The following is a 13,469-nucleotide window of genomic DNA, read 5'->3' on the forward strand; positions in this document are numbered from 1 at the left end:
ATGTGCTAGAAACTATGGAAGGCAGTAGTCTGCTGTACTGAATTCATGACCAAGAACTGGTCTATGAGTGCAGCATCTTAATTCCTCTATTTGCCTTTTTTTTTTCTTGTTTTTAATTATGACCAAAGCTGCTTTTTTTGTTTTAGCTGCTAAACCTAGCTTTTAACTCTGCCTCTTAGGCAGTGTTTTTACAGAACATGAAAGTCCTTTTATTAAGGCAACTTCAAGTTTTCCTTTCTTTCCCCACTCTTTTTCTTCATTTTGAATTGCCCATAAACACAGAAATTGGAATTTTTTTTCATGTTTGTAGAAGTCCCGATTTTGCGCTCCTGCCCCCGCCATGGGGGCCTCCCAGGGGGAATACATGTTCCCACAACTGAGTGCCTGTGGTTGCAGGGCTTTCCCTCCTGCTAGGCTGCCCCTCTTGCTGAAGGACACCCCTGAAGTGTTTGCATCTGTTCCCAGCAGAGAGATATCTTCACTTTCATACAAGGGTCATCAGCTGAGCACTGGGATAAAGTTTGAAAAACCATCAATATTTGTGTAATAAATATAGTGTTCACGTCTGTAAGAAGGAAGAAAATCACCCTCTTCTGGGAAGTGAAAAGTGCATTTTCAAAGCAAGACCAGTACAACAAATGTGTTTAACATATCAAAGGGAAGGATTAGGCAACAGTTTATATACTGCAGTAGCATCTTCCATCTCCCCAAGGGCAGTGTATCGACCTTAATTTTAAAAATATCTGAAGTTTTTTTGAATTTAAAAACTAGTTAATCATAACAAAAAAAGCTGTTTGCAAAAAGATTTGGTACATGGTACCACAGGTCTTTGCCTAAACTATATGCTTAAATTCTGGTATTTGTGTTTGTGTCCGGTCAGGTGGGTAATCCTGTTAGTTAAGGATGTCACCCTTGCTCTCTTGATACCACATAAAGTGCTGTGTAAACATCATTGCAGCAGAAGTCTGAGTATTTGTGTAAAAAAAAAAAAAAAAAAAAAAAAAAAAAAAAGTATGGCAAGCTTACTAAGCTTACTGCAAGAAATAAGATGTGTGGTCTTGTGCAAAGTTCCTGGGAAGAGGACATTCTTTGTCCTGACCTTGATTGCCTATGCAGTCCCTTCCAATAGGCTAATACATCCTTTGAAAGGATCTTCAAGTCTGCAACACTTCTCCTGTGCTTTGCAATCCTCAGAGCCTCTGTGGGTGAACCAGAGGAGGGATGAGTGGAACAGAGCAGACACTACCTGACCTGTGCTATTCCGATCCTCTTTTGCAGACCCTCATGGCAGCAGAGATACTGCTTGGGATGTTTTTGAGGGTGTGCACTTTGTTTTCATAGCTCCTATGTAGAGATGAATTTATCCTGAATGCTCTGGCAAATGGTAAAATAGCTGGACATCCATATGTGTGGTATATCACAAGGAAGGAGCCTGCTATACAGCTATGATCTACTAGTACCACGTAGGCAGCTTATAAAGGGAGGCCATATTCTGCCAGGGCTGTTTTGTCCTGATCTGAGAGTGGCAGCAAGCATCAACCACCTCCCCAGAGTATTGTGCATAATATAAATAAGATTGTCAGTGGCTGTCATGTCTCAGGGCTATACAAGCAGCCCCTCCTCTCCAGGAGGAGAGGGTGGGTGACTTGATCTTTGGATCAAAGCTAGACAGTAAGAACTAGGAAAGAGCAACCACTTTCCAACCTTAAGGAGAGCTTAACAAAGCTCATCCTGTGGAGAGCCTTGTACCCCAGCTGAAAGGCCATTCCTGTCCCTTGTCATGCCACAGAGGAGGCCACTCATACCTGCCAAATCTCTTTAATTAATGACATAATGACAGTCCGGAACTGTGACAGCATCCTTGTTGCGGGGACAAGAAAGCATGCATGTATGTGTAGGTGTGCAAGGAGTATAAGGAAACCAAGTTGATATCTCCCCCATATATACACTAGATTAATTCTCATCCCTGGTGAATCCCAGAGCACTAGTATTTTATGAGACTGAAGAATTCAACTACAGTAGTGAAAACAATGAACCCGGGCCAACCATTGTGCAGTCTTCTGCTGTGGTCCAGGTAGAGCACCCCAGAAGTAAAGAAATGCAGGTGCCACAGAGAAAGTGTGAAGCCTCTGCTCCAATTGTCACCCATCTGAGCTGTGGAATAAGCCACTGCCTCACTTGGGTCCCACCTGCCCATCCCTGCTCAACCCATGTGGTTCCAGGCTGTTGTAGGATGGCAGTGTGGTCACTACAGCCTCAACAGTGAAGCGGTGTGGAGTACTGAGACCTGGTGCCTCGTTTTGGAAAGCAGTGTTATCATGGCTGTTTGGAGGGGATGCAGGTAGGGAGAGCTGCTGCTGGGAGCGGAACCAGCGTAAGGCCAAGATAAAGGTGATGGCGATTAAATCCAGAATCAGTTCTGCAAGCTCCATCACAGACAGGACAGAGGATCCGAACCAGAGACTCCACTGATTCCCAAGCTGGGACAGCAGAGTCACTACCTGCAAGAGATGGAGAGAGGGCAGTGAGGACAGCCCTCGTTCCAGCCTTTTGCCTCCCTGCCTGCTCCCACTAGCAGTGCCCCCATGGTGGTGGGGGGTTCCTCCCATCCTGCCACAGGAGAAGAGACTGGATAGCCAGCAATGCTGCTGGGATGAACACCTGCCAATACAGAGGGACATCATGGGGGAATGGGTGGCTGGAGAGGACATGGCAGTAAAATGTGTACCGTGAAGGCCGGAGACTCCCCATTGGTCTTGTAGTTCCACTCCTTAAAAAAGATATTCACTTTGGCAACTCCATTCCTGTAAATGAAAGATGGGGCTCAATAATCCCAAATCCACAATCCCTGCAATTCTTCGTGAAGCTTGTCTTCTCTGTCCCCTTCTGCCACTTGTCCTCCTCCACATATACCACCCAGAAGCTTTCCCCCACCTCTGCAGTTCCCTCATTCTGCACTAAATACAATCTTTGGTACTTGCAGTGCAATTCTGAGACTGTGCTGTGAAAACCAATGTTTGTGGCATCCTACATTGGCTAAGTACAAGCTCCTGTGTGGCTCTCATTCCCACTCTTGCACTAGCCCTTACCATGACTTCAGACCACACGGAAGCAGCCTGGGGCTTACTATTTTCATACCAGCAGCTGACCCTTTTCAGACTCTTTGTTTGGATTCCCAGTCCTTATTGAAGTCCCAGTTTACTCTGACTCAAATCCACTGGCCTTGTCCATGGGTCTCATGTCTAATCTCTTCCTAGAAGTGAATTAATCTGAACTATCAGCCCCCAACACACACACTCCACTAGGATGGTTTCTGGTTCAGATGCAACCTCTGTTTAGGAGCTCTCACCTCTTGGATGTGATATTGTATTTGTTCTGTTGTGAAAGCACATGAAAAACCCAGTCCTGAAATGAAAGTGCAATAAATTGTGTTACATGACCACAGTCACCTCCTGTAGGTGGAGTACCAGTTGAGGAAGGACAAAATGGGAGTTTGGAGCAGTGCTGGGGAGCCCAGGAAACCCTCTTCTTACCTCTGAGACAGCAGAAGGCCAGCGGGAATATCCAGCTGACAGATGGTATTCTGTCATTCTGGAAGACAAGAGGCTGTGTTAGCTGTTGAAGCTCTAGGAGCCACAGGGCCAGGTCTCTTAATCCCCAAGCACACCTGGAAACTCCCTCCCATTCTGAAGTTCTGCCCACTTCCCACCGAGCTTCTGCACAGTCCTCAGGAGCTCACCCCCGAGATGACACTGATGCTTCTCAGCTATGTTGGCTTCCTGATGGGAGAAATATAATTTTGGGTTGCAGCTCAGCTATTGACTGAAGCTTTTGCCCTGGTCATTGAATGCTTTCCAGCACTTCTAGGAATAGAGTTCCCAATCCACCTGACGGATGTTCAAACTTACTTGCAAGGTTTCCGACATTTGTGGAAACAGCTCAGCACGTCAGCTTTGAATTCAGCCAGGAGTTTGTAATAGCAGTAGCCTGAGCAGCAGAGAAAGTAGATCCAGGTAAGCTCACAGTATCTGTATACAAAAGGTGATCTGTGACAGTGAGGGGAATCCAGTGAAGGTTTCCTTCCACAAGCTCAGAGGGAGTAACCATCTAAGACAAGAGTGTCTTTTGGATGTCCTGCACCAGGAAGCTCGTTGAAGACAGAGGTACTGGGACATGAGATGGACCAAACAGGTTCAGATGGGCATGAGCTTTACTATTCCTCCTGTCCACTTACCCCAGGCCACGTGCTTTGTGTAGTCACAGTACTCTGCTCTAGCAGGTAAGGGATAAAAGTAATAGGCACAGCCACAGCGCTCTATCATGTTGAGCTGAAAGCAGGAGCGAATGCAGACCTGGAGGTGAATGAGGTGGAAAAGGTTGAACAAGGCAACCAAACCCACTGCAGCTTGTATCACATCACCCTAGTTAACAGTGCCCCCAGACAAGTGTTAGGGCACTGAAGGATTTTGGGAAAGTAGGGTAGCAAGCTGGCACAGGACCAGGGATAATGAGTTACCTGTTCGGTGTAGCGGGATGAGTACAGGTTTTGCACTGGCACGTCACTGCCATCCTCTGTGCAATCACTGTAACTGCCCCCGAGACGCATAGTAATCTCCTAGAATATCATAGTCATTACAGTCAAGAACTGGCACTTTGTTGTCTTCCTTCTACACTTCCATGCCACTCACTGCTTGTCCATCAGTATCTGCTCTTTACGCTTTCCTCTGGATGCCAGCTCCCCCTGCTTCCCTCCATTTCCTTGGTCACTGATAAATTGCAATCAAATCCTTCTCATCTAATCCAATAAGCTCCTCTTCTTCCCTCTCTTCACTCCATGTGATTAATCCTTTCCCTCACGCACTGAGTCCATGACAACCCATCTGTATCTATCTACTAAGTTAATCCTCCCCTACTGAAGTTCATATCTCCGCATCCACAGCTCTTACCCCTGCTGCTTCCTCACCTTTCTCATGCTGATGGAGGTCTCAATACCCGGACGCACATTGAAACCCCCATCATCCATGAAGGCTGGCTCATTCTGATCATGGACCATGACCCTGGCTCCTGTCACCGTGGACAACAGAGGGATGAAATCATTCTGTTCAGTGCGCACCACCAGGGAGAGACCTGAAGGAATGTCAGAGGGCAAGGGATGTCATGGCTGGCCATCGTGTGGGGCAGGAGAAAGAGCAGAACAGTTAGAAGTCAGTCTGCAAGAGAGAAAGGAAGAAACATCAACCAGGGCTGCACCAAAGCTGGGCAGGAATGGAGGGTGGCAGCAGAGAAGCCAGAGGCAAAGCTGGAGGTTCCAGGAGAGACCAGAGAAAACTGAATTTCTTCATTGTGGCTTAGAAAAAGCAGAACTGGCAACTGAGAGAAATTTCATGGAGAGGCTCAGAGCCATACGGAAGAAAAGCAATAAGACTGGGCATAGAGAGGTTTCAGGAGGTTTGGGAACACAAACAGGTCAGTTGCTGGAAACAGGAAAATGGGGAAGGAGGAGGTCAAGAACAGGCTCTCAGGAGCACAGCACTGGAGCTCAACAGAGGACTTGAGGAAGGGCCAGCACAGGTCCAGAGGGAGCAATGAACACAAGGATCAGGCACTGATGGGAGAGAGAAGAGCTTAGTGGGGCATCAGCGAGGGACAGCCATGTCCATGAGACAGCCATCTCCACATGGGTGAAAACAGCTTGGCTAAGACAGAGCAGGGCTGCAATCTGCCACTGCCAGGGAACGCGCAGCAGGATGCCTCTAACTACTCTTGGGAAAACAGAGATGGCCTGTTCTCCCTACTCACCAAAGAGCGCCTCTCACCCACCGTTATTGATCCCAGGCATCGAGGAGGTCCACAGGCTGCTGCTGTTGTCGTTAAAGGTATAGCAGTTTCCATACAAGGGATGGTGGAAGTGGGTATAATTCCTGAGATGGGAACAGAAACATTCATACGGGGTGAGAAGGGCTGGGAGACCAAGGGGAAGAGCTTTCTGAAAGGAACAACTGTTTTCCACCTGCAGGGAGAGGGGCTTAACAGCAGATGGGCAGTATTTGTTATGTAAACTCACCCAAACCAGGAAAAGCAATAAAAATGTGCTGTAAAAAATGTCCTGGAGCTGGACAGGTTTTTACACCAGGTTTTTCATATTGCTAACTCTTGAGAGCCTGAATGGGTTTTAGCAGTACTAGCAATTATGGTATTATCTTCCTAATATTGAAAAAACTCTTAGCTCTTCTTAGCCGTTGCTGATGGGTTTCATTTCACTACCTCTTTGCGACTTTTTGACCATAATGTCAGGAGAGAAGTGGGATATTGTTTTTACTGTCCTTTTGTAACAACTTTCTTTTCCTCCTTCTGTATGTCGGCTGATGTGTACCATTCTACCACTGTAGACAGCAGAATAAAGAGACTTCTACACTGTACATCTATACCCACACCAGAGTTTGAACAACTATTTAATTTGTGTGAAACCCAGGAAAAGGAGAAACCATCCTCTGAGGTCCACAGTCCACAGAAACTGTGACCCTTGTGAGCACAACCCACAGGTAACACTCATGAGACATTATCTGAGACAACAGGAACTGAGCAAGGAACAATCCCACCTTGGGAAAGAGGTTCTCTAATGTGGGTTACTTGAATTCCCCTCGACCCAGGCACAAAATATGGGTGGTGTTAGGAAGACACGTTGGGATGTTTCTTCCACTTACGCCTTGTCACATGTTGCTTCATTGAAGCGGCAAGCATAGATGAAATTCTCAAAGTCAGACTCATCCAGGGCTTTCGCATCAGGCATCTGTGCCAGGATATTGATGTAGTGAAAGCTGTACCATTCCCTCACGGCATCCACCCCTGAGGAGTAGGCCTGATGGAAACAGTCCGTGTTGTTCTCACTGCACTGTTGAGAAGGAGAAAACCAGCCATGTCAGGGAAGTCCCATCCCAGAGGTGAGGCTGTGGCTGTGGGTTAATTGTGCTTCCTCAGCACAGGCAGGAAATGAACCTGAGGGAGTGGACAAGATCTGCAGGGCTCCTGTGCTCGATCAAAAGGTGATCAGCAGTATGGGGAAAAGCAAACCCAGGGCATCTCCTCAGTGGAAGGGAAACACTAGGTGAGTGAGCAAGGCTGAATAAAACCCAAGAGGCAATGAGTCCTAGTAAGGTGTGCAGAATGATCTGCTGCACATAAATTCTACATGGTATAAAACCAGAAGCTTTAAATTCTGGTATGGGGGGCTCTTCCTTCAGGGTGTGTCCAGGAAAAAACGCTTTTGATCCTGTGGGAACTCCAATTAACTGGCAAGGATTAGCTTCAGTCCTTCACTGCCTTTTTAAATGCAAAACCAGATAGCCTCAGGTGAAGAGGCTGCTACCTGGGAACAAATGCAACCATGACCACATTTCATGTGGCCCACAGCCATCCAATACTTTCCCCTTTGCTATTATTGGGCAACACTGGGGTTGATGTTAATAAATGGCTCTCCAAAAGGCAACTACAAGCCTGGTACAGCCTTCAGGAAGGAAAAGGTTTCCCTGCCCTACCTGGGTCAAAAATGGGTTCTGACATGGACAAATCTCCAGGAGCCCACATGAGCAGGGTCAGGACTTGGGGAGCAGGGTTGCATTGGGCAAAGGATTAGTCTATACCTTTACCTGCTATTAGCAAAAGCCAGTGCAAATGAATCAGACTTCTACATAGGGAAAGGCACGGTCAAGGGTCTAACAAGACAGAAGTAGCTAGGCAGAGACTGGAGTGGGAAGGACGCAGAATACCTAGGGATCTCACCAGGACAAAGCCAATTTTCCAGTCGTTCTTGTCCACTGAGGGACTGTTCTCTGGCAAGTTGACTAAGTTATCCCGCTTCTGCCTTCGCAGCGGATGGCGCTGGACATGATGGAGCAGGCTCCTTGAGATACGCTTTCGGGTGGACGGTGTGGACCAGTCGCTTTGTGCCAGAGACATGTTGTAGTCATAAAGGTCTAGCAGTGTCTGATGGGTGATTTGGTCCAGCTCATCCAGCTTCTTCCGGATGGCACTATATCTATATGGGGGGAAAGAGGAGCCTGCAGGTTTAGGGTTGGATGCACATAAACCATTCTGAATAAGACATGCAGCAAATTTTGCTGGCATGATTCAGGACATTCCTGCCACCAGCTGCAAATCCAACCACTTGCTGCAGGCTACCATCCTTGCAGGAGAGAAATAAATACATCCGCTTTTGCCCTGTGGCAGTTTACAGTGCAGCCTGCTAACGTACACCACCAAGTAGAGCTGCCTAAACTAATACATCTTACTGTGAATGCCCTGCAGCAGCAAAGGCCTGTGAAATGTGGCCTTTTCACTGCCACTGCTACTTAAGTGGACAGTCAAGGACCATCAGGAGAACAAGCATTACACGCTTTTATCCTACGCCTGCAAAAGTCAAGGCAAGACAACAGCTCTGGGAGTCTGTTTCTTACCTGTATGGATTGAGGGTGCACAGTGTCACGGCTGGGAAAATCAGCCTGTCGGAGTTAAGGTTGAGATTGAGGTTGACAGGGTAGCTGAAGTACTCCCTGTAGAGGATCCCAAACTGCCAGTACATTAAGCCGAAGGTGAGAAAAAAGAGGACGGACCAGAAGGCTGTCTTCATCTTATTCTTTTTGGAGCACACCAGGCGGATAGCTCCATGGATGGTTGTGTTGCTGCAGAAGAACTGGAATAGCTCCTTGTAGGAACTGTAGAATTCAATGAGGCCCTCACGCTTCTCTTCTTTCTGCTGCTGGTCCTCTTCTTGCTTCCATTGCCTTGTTTTCTCGCCTTCTGGCATCTTCCCTGTCTTCACAGACCCACCCTACAGCACAAACTCAGAATTAGGGGGAAGCTCTGCAAGATCGTGGCTCCGGGAAGCTGTGCCTGGTGCAAAAACTGGCTCTGCACCCCCGTCTTCCCAAAACCTTGCTGCTTTCACCCCCCTCCTCCCTGACCCCGTCCCAGTCCGCAGGTCTCCGGCCGTCCACGCACACGATCCCTCCCACGGGTGACAGGGGGCAGATCATCCCCCACCGAGCAGCCCCCCCCCGTCCTCCCGCAGCTCCGCTCCCGGCCCGCCCCCCCGCCCAATGCCGCGGGACTGACGCGGGGCTCTGTGCCCATGGCGGGCGACGGCTGCTCGGGCCGGGCCCGGTGCGCTCTCCCCGAGCGCTGCCGGCTCTCCCGCAGCCTCGCCGGCTGGACTGGGACCGGTTCCTTTCCAGTTCGAGCCAGCACCCCGCCCGGCTCCTGCGCTGCCAGCCTCTCCCCGCCCGCCCCTCCTTTCTTCTCCTGCCCCTTCCCCTTCCCCCCGGCACCGCTCCGGGGGAAGAAAAGCCTCTTTAAGCTCTCAGGTGTCCGCGGCCGGGCAGAGGCGGCCGAGGGACCGGGGGACCCGCCGGGGCGGTGACCTTGGCGGCGCCGGCGGGGGTCAAGGCGCGGCCGCCTTACTCCCGGCGGGCAGCAGGGCCCCCCCGTCCTCTCCAAGGGGAGCCCTGCCCCGGCCAGGTACGGCTGCGGAACAGCCTGTCCCTCCTCCTCCTCCTCCTTCCACCCCCCCGCGGCGGGGACGCGGCGTCCCGGGGAGCCGAGGTGATGCAGGAAGAGAGCTGGCAGCGCTCGTCCCAAGGGCAGCTGGAGGCAGCGCCCGCCGGCCGGGAACGCTCCGCTCCCCGCTCGGCGGCGGCAGGACCCTGCCCTGCCCTGCCCTGCCCACGGATGGGGTGCACACACCCCGGCTTTAGTCGCCAAATCTTGCTTTTCAAGGGCAAAGCCGAGGTAGATGGAGAGTTTGGGGTGAGATTTGCAAGAAGGATGGTGCTGGGGCGGAGAAGGCTGGTGGCGACACAGTGATACGCATGAGGTAGCATTGCTTTTGCTGGTTCATTAACTGAAGAAATCTTTCGTATCCAGAACTACCTGGCCCAACCAAGAGCGTGAACATGTTTCACTGGTCTGTGCCTGGGAAATTAAGGCTTCCTGTCATTACCCAAAACCTTGGGGCATTTGCTGAAACCACGGAAATGAACACCCATACCCAAATGTGACCAGGAATCCCATTATAACGGTGGAACCTCTTTCCCAATCGTTCCTCCAAATGATTTTCTCTCAAACTAGCTCTTCCTGAGGTTTTCACTTCTTTCTTTCCTTTATGAATACCTCTTTCACATTAGTCCTTGTTCAGAGCTGTCTGGCACTGAATTTCAACCCTTATTGGAGTTAGCAGTGGTTTGGTTAATGACTCAAAATACGCAGCCACTTTTACCTCTTCATATTGCAAAATACCAAGCTTGAAAATGGCAAGGAGTGCACTTCTGAGGCAGGCAGCTAAGTGACAGCATGCCAGGAACAGCCTTGTGACATCTGTCTGTTAAAAACCCGACTTAGGGCTTTCCCTTGGCTCTGTCCCGTGACAAAAAGCAATGCAGAGCAAAAGCATGGCTTCTTTTGCAGTTCTAAATTAATTATATCTCAAGGAATTTATTTTGAACTGTCATCAAAGATGAGTTGCCAAAAGTGGGAGGGATTGGGGGGAATAAACTAACATTGTGTTGAAAGCCCATTAATGCTTCCTCACAGCACTAGACATGTCCTCCTGGATCGGACCAACACTCTGTGTATCCTGTCTCAGGCAGTGCCATAGGAGATGCCATTTAGTGGAGGGATGTAAACTCTTTTTACCTGTGCCTTTTGTGTGTTTTGTGCACTCAGATAGACTGGAGAATCCCTGAAGATGCACGTGAGCCTTTTGAACCAGCCTTGTAGACTGTTCCTGGGCCTCTGTGAACACACACAGAGGTACTAACAATTATGCAGCATCAATGGTTACAGTTACTACTGTAACCTATGGAGCTACAATCCAGTCGCTTCTTAGAGATGATGTTTATAACTTGTTTGATTTAGATTATTATAATCTGTAATGACACAGTTACACTAACGGACCATCCTCCCAAACTGCCTCTCTCTTGCTGGAATTGTGGCTCTGTCTTACTGGAATGACAAAAATGATTTTGCCCCTGAAAATGACCATTTAATCCTAATTTAAGTTGACAACACCCACAAAGCGACTACAGCCAAATTTAGTAGTGCTGGTAGTTTGACATTCTCTGATTTCCATGGTATTTTAAAACATTTTAAACTGTCTTCAAGTGGTCTTTGCAAATGACTTCAGAAACACAGTCCTTTTTGCTGAGTGTGAGACAAAGTTAACTTATACTTTTTTATTTCTTTTGACTTGAGGAATAATTAAATACTCAAACATCTAGACTGATTTGCTATATCCAAATGACAGTCTAAAGCAATTTTCTCAGCATTTTGTCATGGCTGACAATTTCCATCACCATGTTGTTTGAAAGAACATTTGGCCTTTGCCAGTGAGGACAAGAATAGCAGATAATTAGGGTGTGGGTGCATGTATTGTATGTTTTATTTTTACATTTGTGTAAATGATGTACATCATATATCTATGTCTCTCTATGTGCACATCTAGATACATATTTGTTTTATTTTTCTGAAGACTTTTCTGTATGCTTTTTTTCCCCCTAAAGAATTAAAAACCCCACTTATTGGCTCTTGCACCATTTCCCCTTTCCCTCTTTCTCCAATGGGTGAGCTGCTCAGGCTGCCGTACGTCACCTGCTGTTGTGGCACACCTCACAGCACGGATCAGCCCTGAGGTGACTTCCAGTCATTTCAGTCATGTGAATATCGTGCTTTGGCCGTGGCTTTGTAAAAGTCTTCACCTTCCTGCGGTCCCTTAGATGTGCTGCACATTGATTGCCAACTCAAAAAGGAACCAAAAATGTATTTTTAATGTTTTTGCAACCACAGTTACCACTTGATTCCCCAAACAACAAACCTGTTGCCTCCTCAGCTGCCAGTCTCAATCTCCACCTGCAGAACACCAGAATTTGCTGCCTCTTCAGGTTTGTTTGTTTGTTTGTTTGATTTACATCTTCCCAGCTTTTGTTCTATATTTTTTCCTATGTGTAGATGAACTAGGTCATTTGAGTTACCGTCTTCTGGCCAAGATTGTCAATCATAAATTGTATCATTTTCCTCAGGCATGCTTCAGTGTGACAGCAGATAGTAACATGGAATTACCAGTGTAGTTTGCAAAAGCAACTCCTGTTGATAATTTAAGTTATTAGATTCACTTTTATCTCAAACTTCCGTCACCACAAGAGTCTTCTGAGCATTTTGCCCATCCACAAGTTTCTGGATATTTATATGATGTATTGATCTATCAAGGTGAGTCACACTTGGTGGAACTGTTTTTGACACTGATGGTTATTTCTCCCACCCCCATTCAGGCTCAGCAATTATGCGATAAATGGTCTTCTGAAATCCCGAGTCTTGCATTAACGTGAAAGATCTTCCATCAAGCATAACAAATCATTTTCAGAACTTTTGATTCATAGTATTTACTTCACCTCTAACAACATTTCGAATGCTGAAAACATCCTTCTCCTTCAGATGTTTGTCACCAGGTCCTTCTCTTTCAAAGAGGGAAGCACCCTGCTGTTCTGGGCAGTGCTTCTGTGTATTGTATCTTCACAAGATGAATGCATGATCGCTTTTTATTGCTACTGAGCAACCTTTGAGTAAACATGAATCATTTTTTATGGCATCAAATTTGAAATGTTTCCTTACCAGCTATGTCTATTATCTGTCCAGGTAGGAATGTGATAGTGATCTGTAATGCACACATTTTAAAATAGAATGAACTTTCTTCAATGCAGTGCTACTATAGTGGGAAAAAAATGAAACGCCTCTCCTCTTCCGGTCTGGATTCCAAGCATAACAATTTATACATGTTTTTGAACTATTTGAAAGACCTTAGATCAGTTTAGTTCTTTCGTATATCCATATATGCAACTGTGTTTTCATTCTGCTGCAAGGTAGAAGCCAGTTATTATTTCTGGATTAGCTACAGCTGCTTATATTTTTCTGCATTAAAACCAGCAACCCAGACTGTCAAGGAAAGTTTAACTGAAGAGTTTGGCCAAATAAACACCAGCCTAGTGGCTGATAAAGATGGGTAGATGTGAGGCTGCACTTCGTAGTGCTTTTCAGTGGGGAATTGTTCACCCAGGATTCATGGACTCCCTTGAGGCAGAGGTGGTGATCTCTAAAGAAGATCAGTATTAAAAAGCTACCAGGGATTTGCAAGCCAATCTAATGGGCTGTTGAATACCTTCTACCTTCCTGCTGATGGAACCTGCCAGGCAGCAGTGGTGTCTGTCCCAAATAACCAATGGTACTACAGCAGCAGGAACATGTCCGTGTATGCACTCCCACACTTTTGTGTCCCAAGGAGGCTGCTTTTCAATATATTTGTTCATATGTACCTTGTAGGAGCAGAGTGGCTGCAGAGAGCTACTTTGGTGACACAGAAGGGAGCCCTGGCAGAAAACCGAAGCAGTGTGTGTTATCTCTATCTTTCAGCATGAAAGGTGGCAGAC

General features: G+C 47.4%; 2 protein-coding genes across 4 annotated transcripts in view; one reads left to right on the forward strand and one right to left on the reverse strand.

Annotated features, from left to right (window-relative positions):
• The window catches only part of VAMP1 (vesicle associated membrane protein 1), a 30,192-nt gene that overhangs the window by 9,175 nt on the left and 7,548 nt on the right, over positions 1 to 13,469 (forward strand). Inside the window, exon 6 of one of the 2 annotated variants that reach the window (XM_065639231.1) lies at positions 4,940 to 6,314. The exons of the other annotated variant lie outside the window; for it this stretch is intronic. The gene's annotated coding sequence lies outside the window, so the exon portion shown is untranslated. Of the gene's footprint in view, positions 1 to 4,939; positions 6,315 to 13,469 lie in introns of those variants that run through there. 2 annotated transcript variants of the gene reach the window in all.
• On the reverse strand, positions 1,813 to 9,501 carry SCNN1A (sodium channel epithelial 1 subunit alpha). 2 transcript variants are annotated; one of them, XM_065639164.1, is made up of 13 exons: positions 9,417 to 9,501; positions 8,454 to 8,827; positions 7,780 to 8,035; positions 6,705 to 6,892; positions 5,821 to 5,921; positions 4,964 to 5,127; positions 4,517 to 4,615; positions 4,235 to 4,352; positions 3,909 to 3,987; positions 3,534 to 3,591; positions 3,350 to 3,405; positions 2,729 to 2,804; positions 1,813 to 2,501 (listed from the first exon to the last, which is right to left on the reverse strand). In XM_065639164.1, exons 2-13 carry the CDS (start codon positions 8,801 to 8,803, stop codon positions 2,175 to 2,177), a joined length of 1,872 nt encoding a protein of 623 aa, XP_065495236.1. In that variant the 5' UTR covers positions 8,804 to 8,827; positions 9,417 to 9,501; the 3' UTR covers positions 1,813 to 2,174. The 2 variants fall into 2 exon arrangements, with proteins under 2 accessions (XP_065495236.1, XP_065495229.1); XM_065639157.1 differs by lacking the exon at positions 9,417 to 9,501 and adding an exon at positions 9,112 to 9,224.

Source organism: Caloenas nicobarica, chromosome 1, assembly GCF_036013445.1.
Source record: "Caloenas nicobarica isolate bCalNic1 chromosome 1, bCalNic1.hap1, whole genome shotgun sequence".
NCBI classification, from domain to species: domain Eukaryota; kingdom Metazoa; phylum Chordata; class Aves; order Columbiformes; family Columbidae; genus Caloenas; species Caloenas nicobarica.

Coding starts and splice junctions, on each gene's coding strand:
- SCNN1A (XM_065639157.1), bottom strand. Junction 3,592..3,908: donor AAATGTCGGAAACCTTGCAA/GTAAGTTTGAAC, acceptor CTTGTCTTCCAG/AATGACAGAATACCATCTGT. Junction 2,502..2,728: donor GGGAGTCTCCGGCCTTCACG/GTACACATTTTA, acceptor CATCTCTTGCAG/GTAGTGACTCTGCTGTCCCA.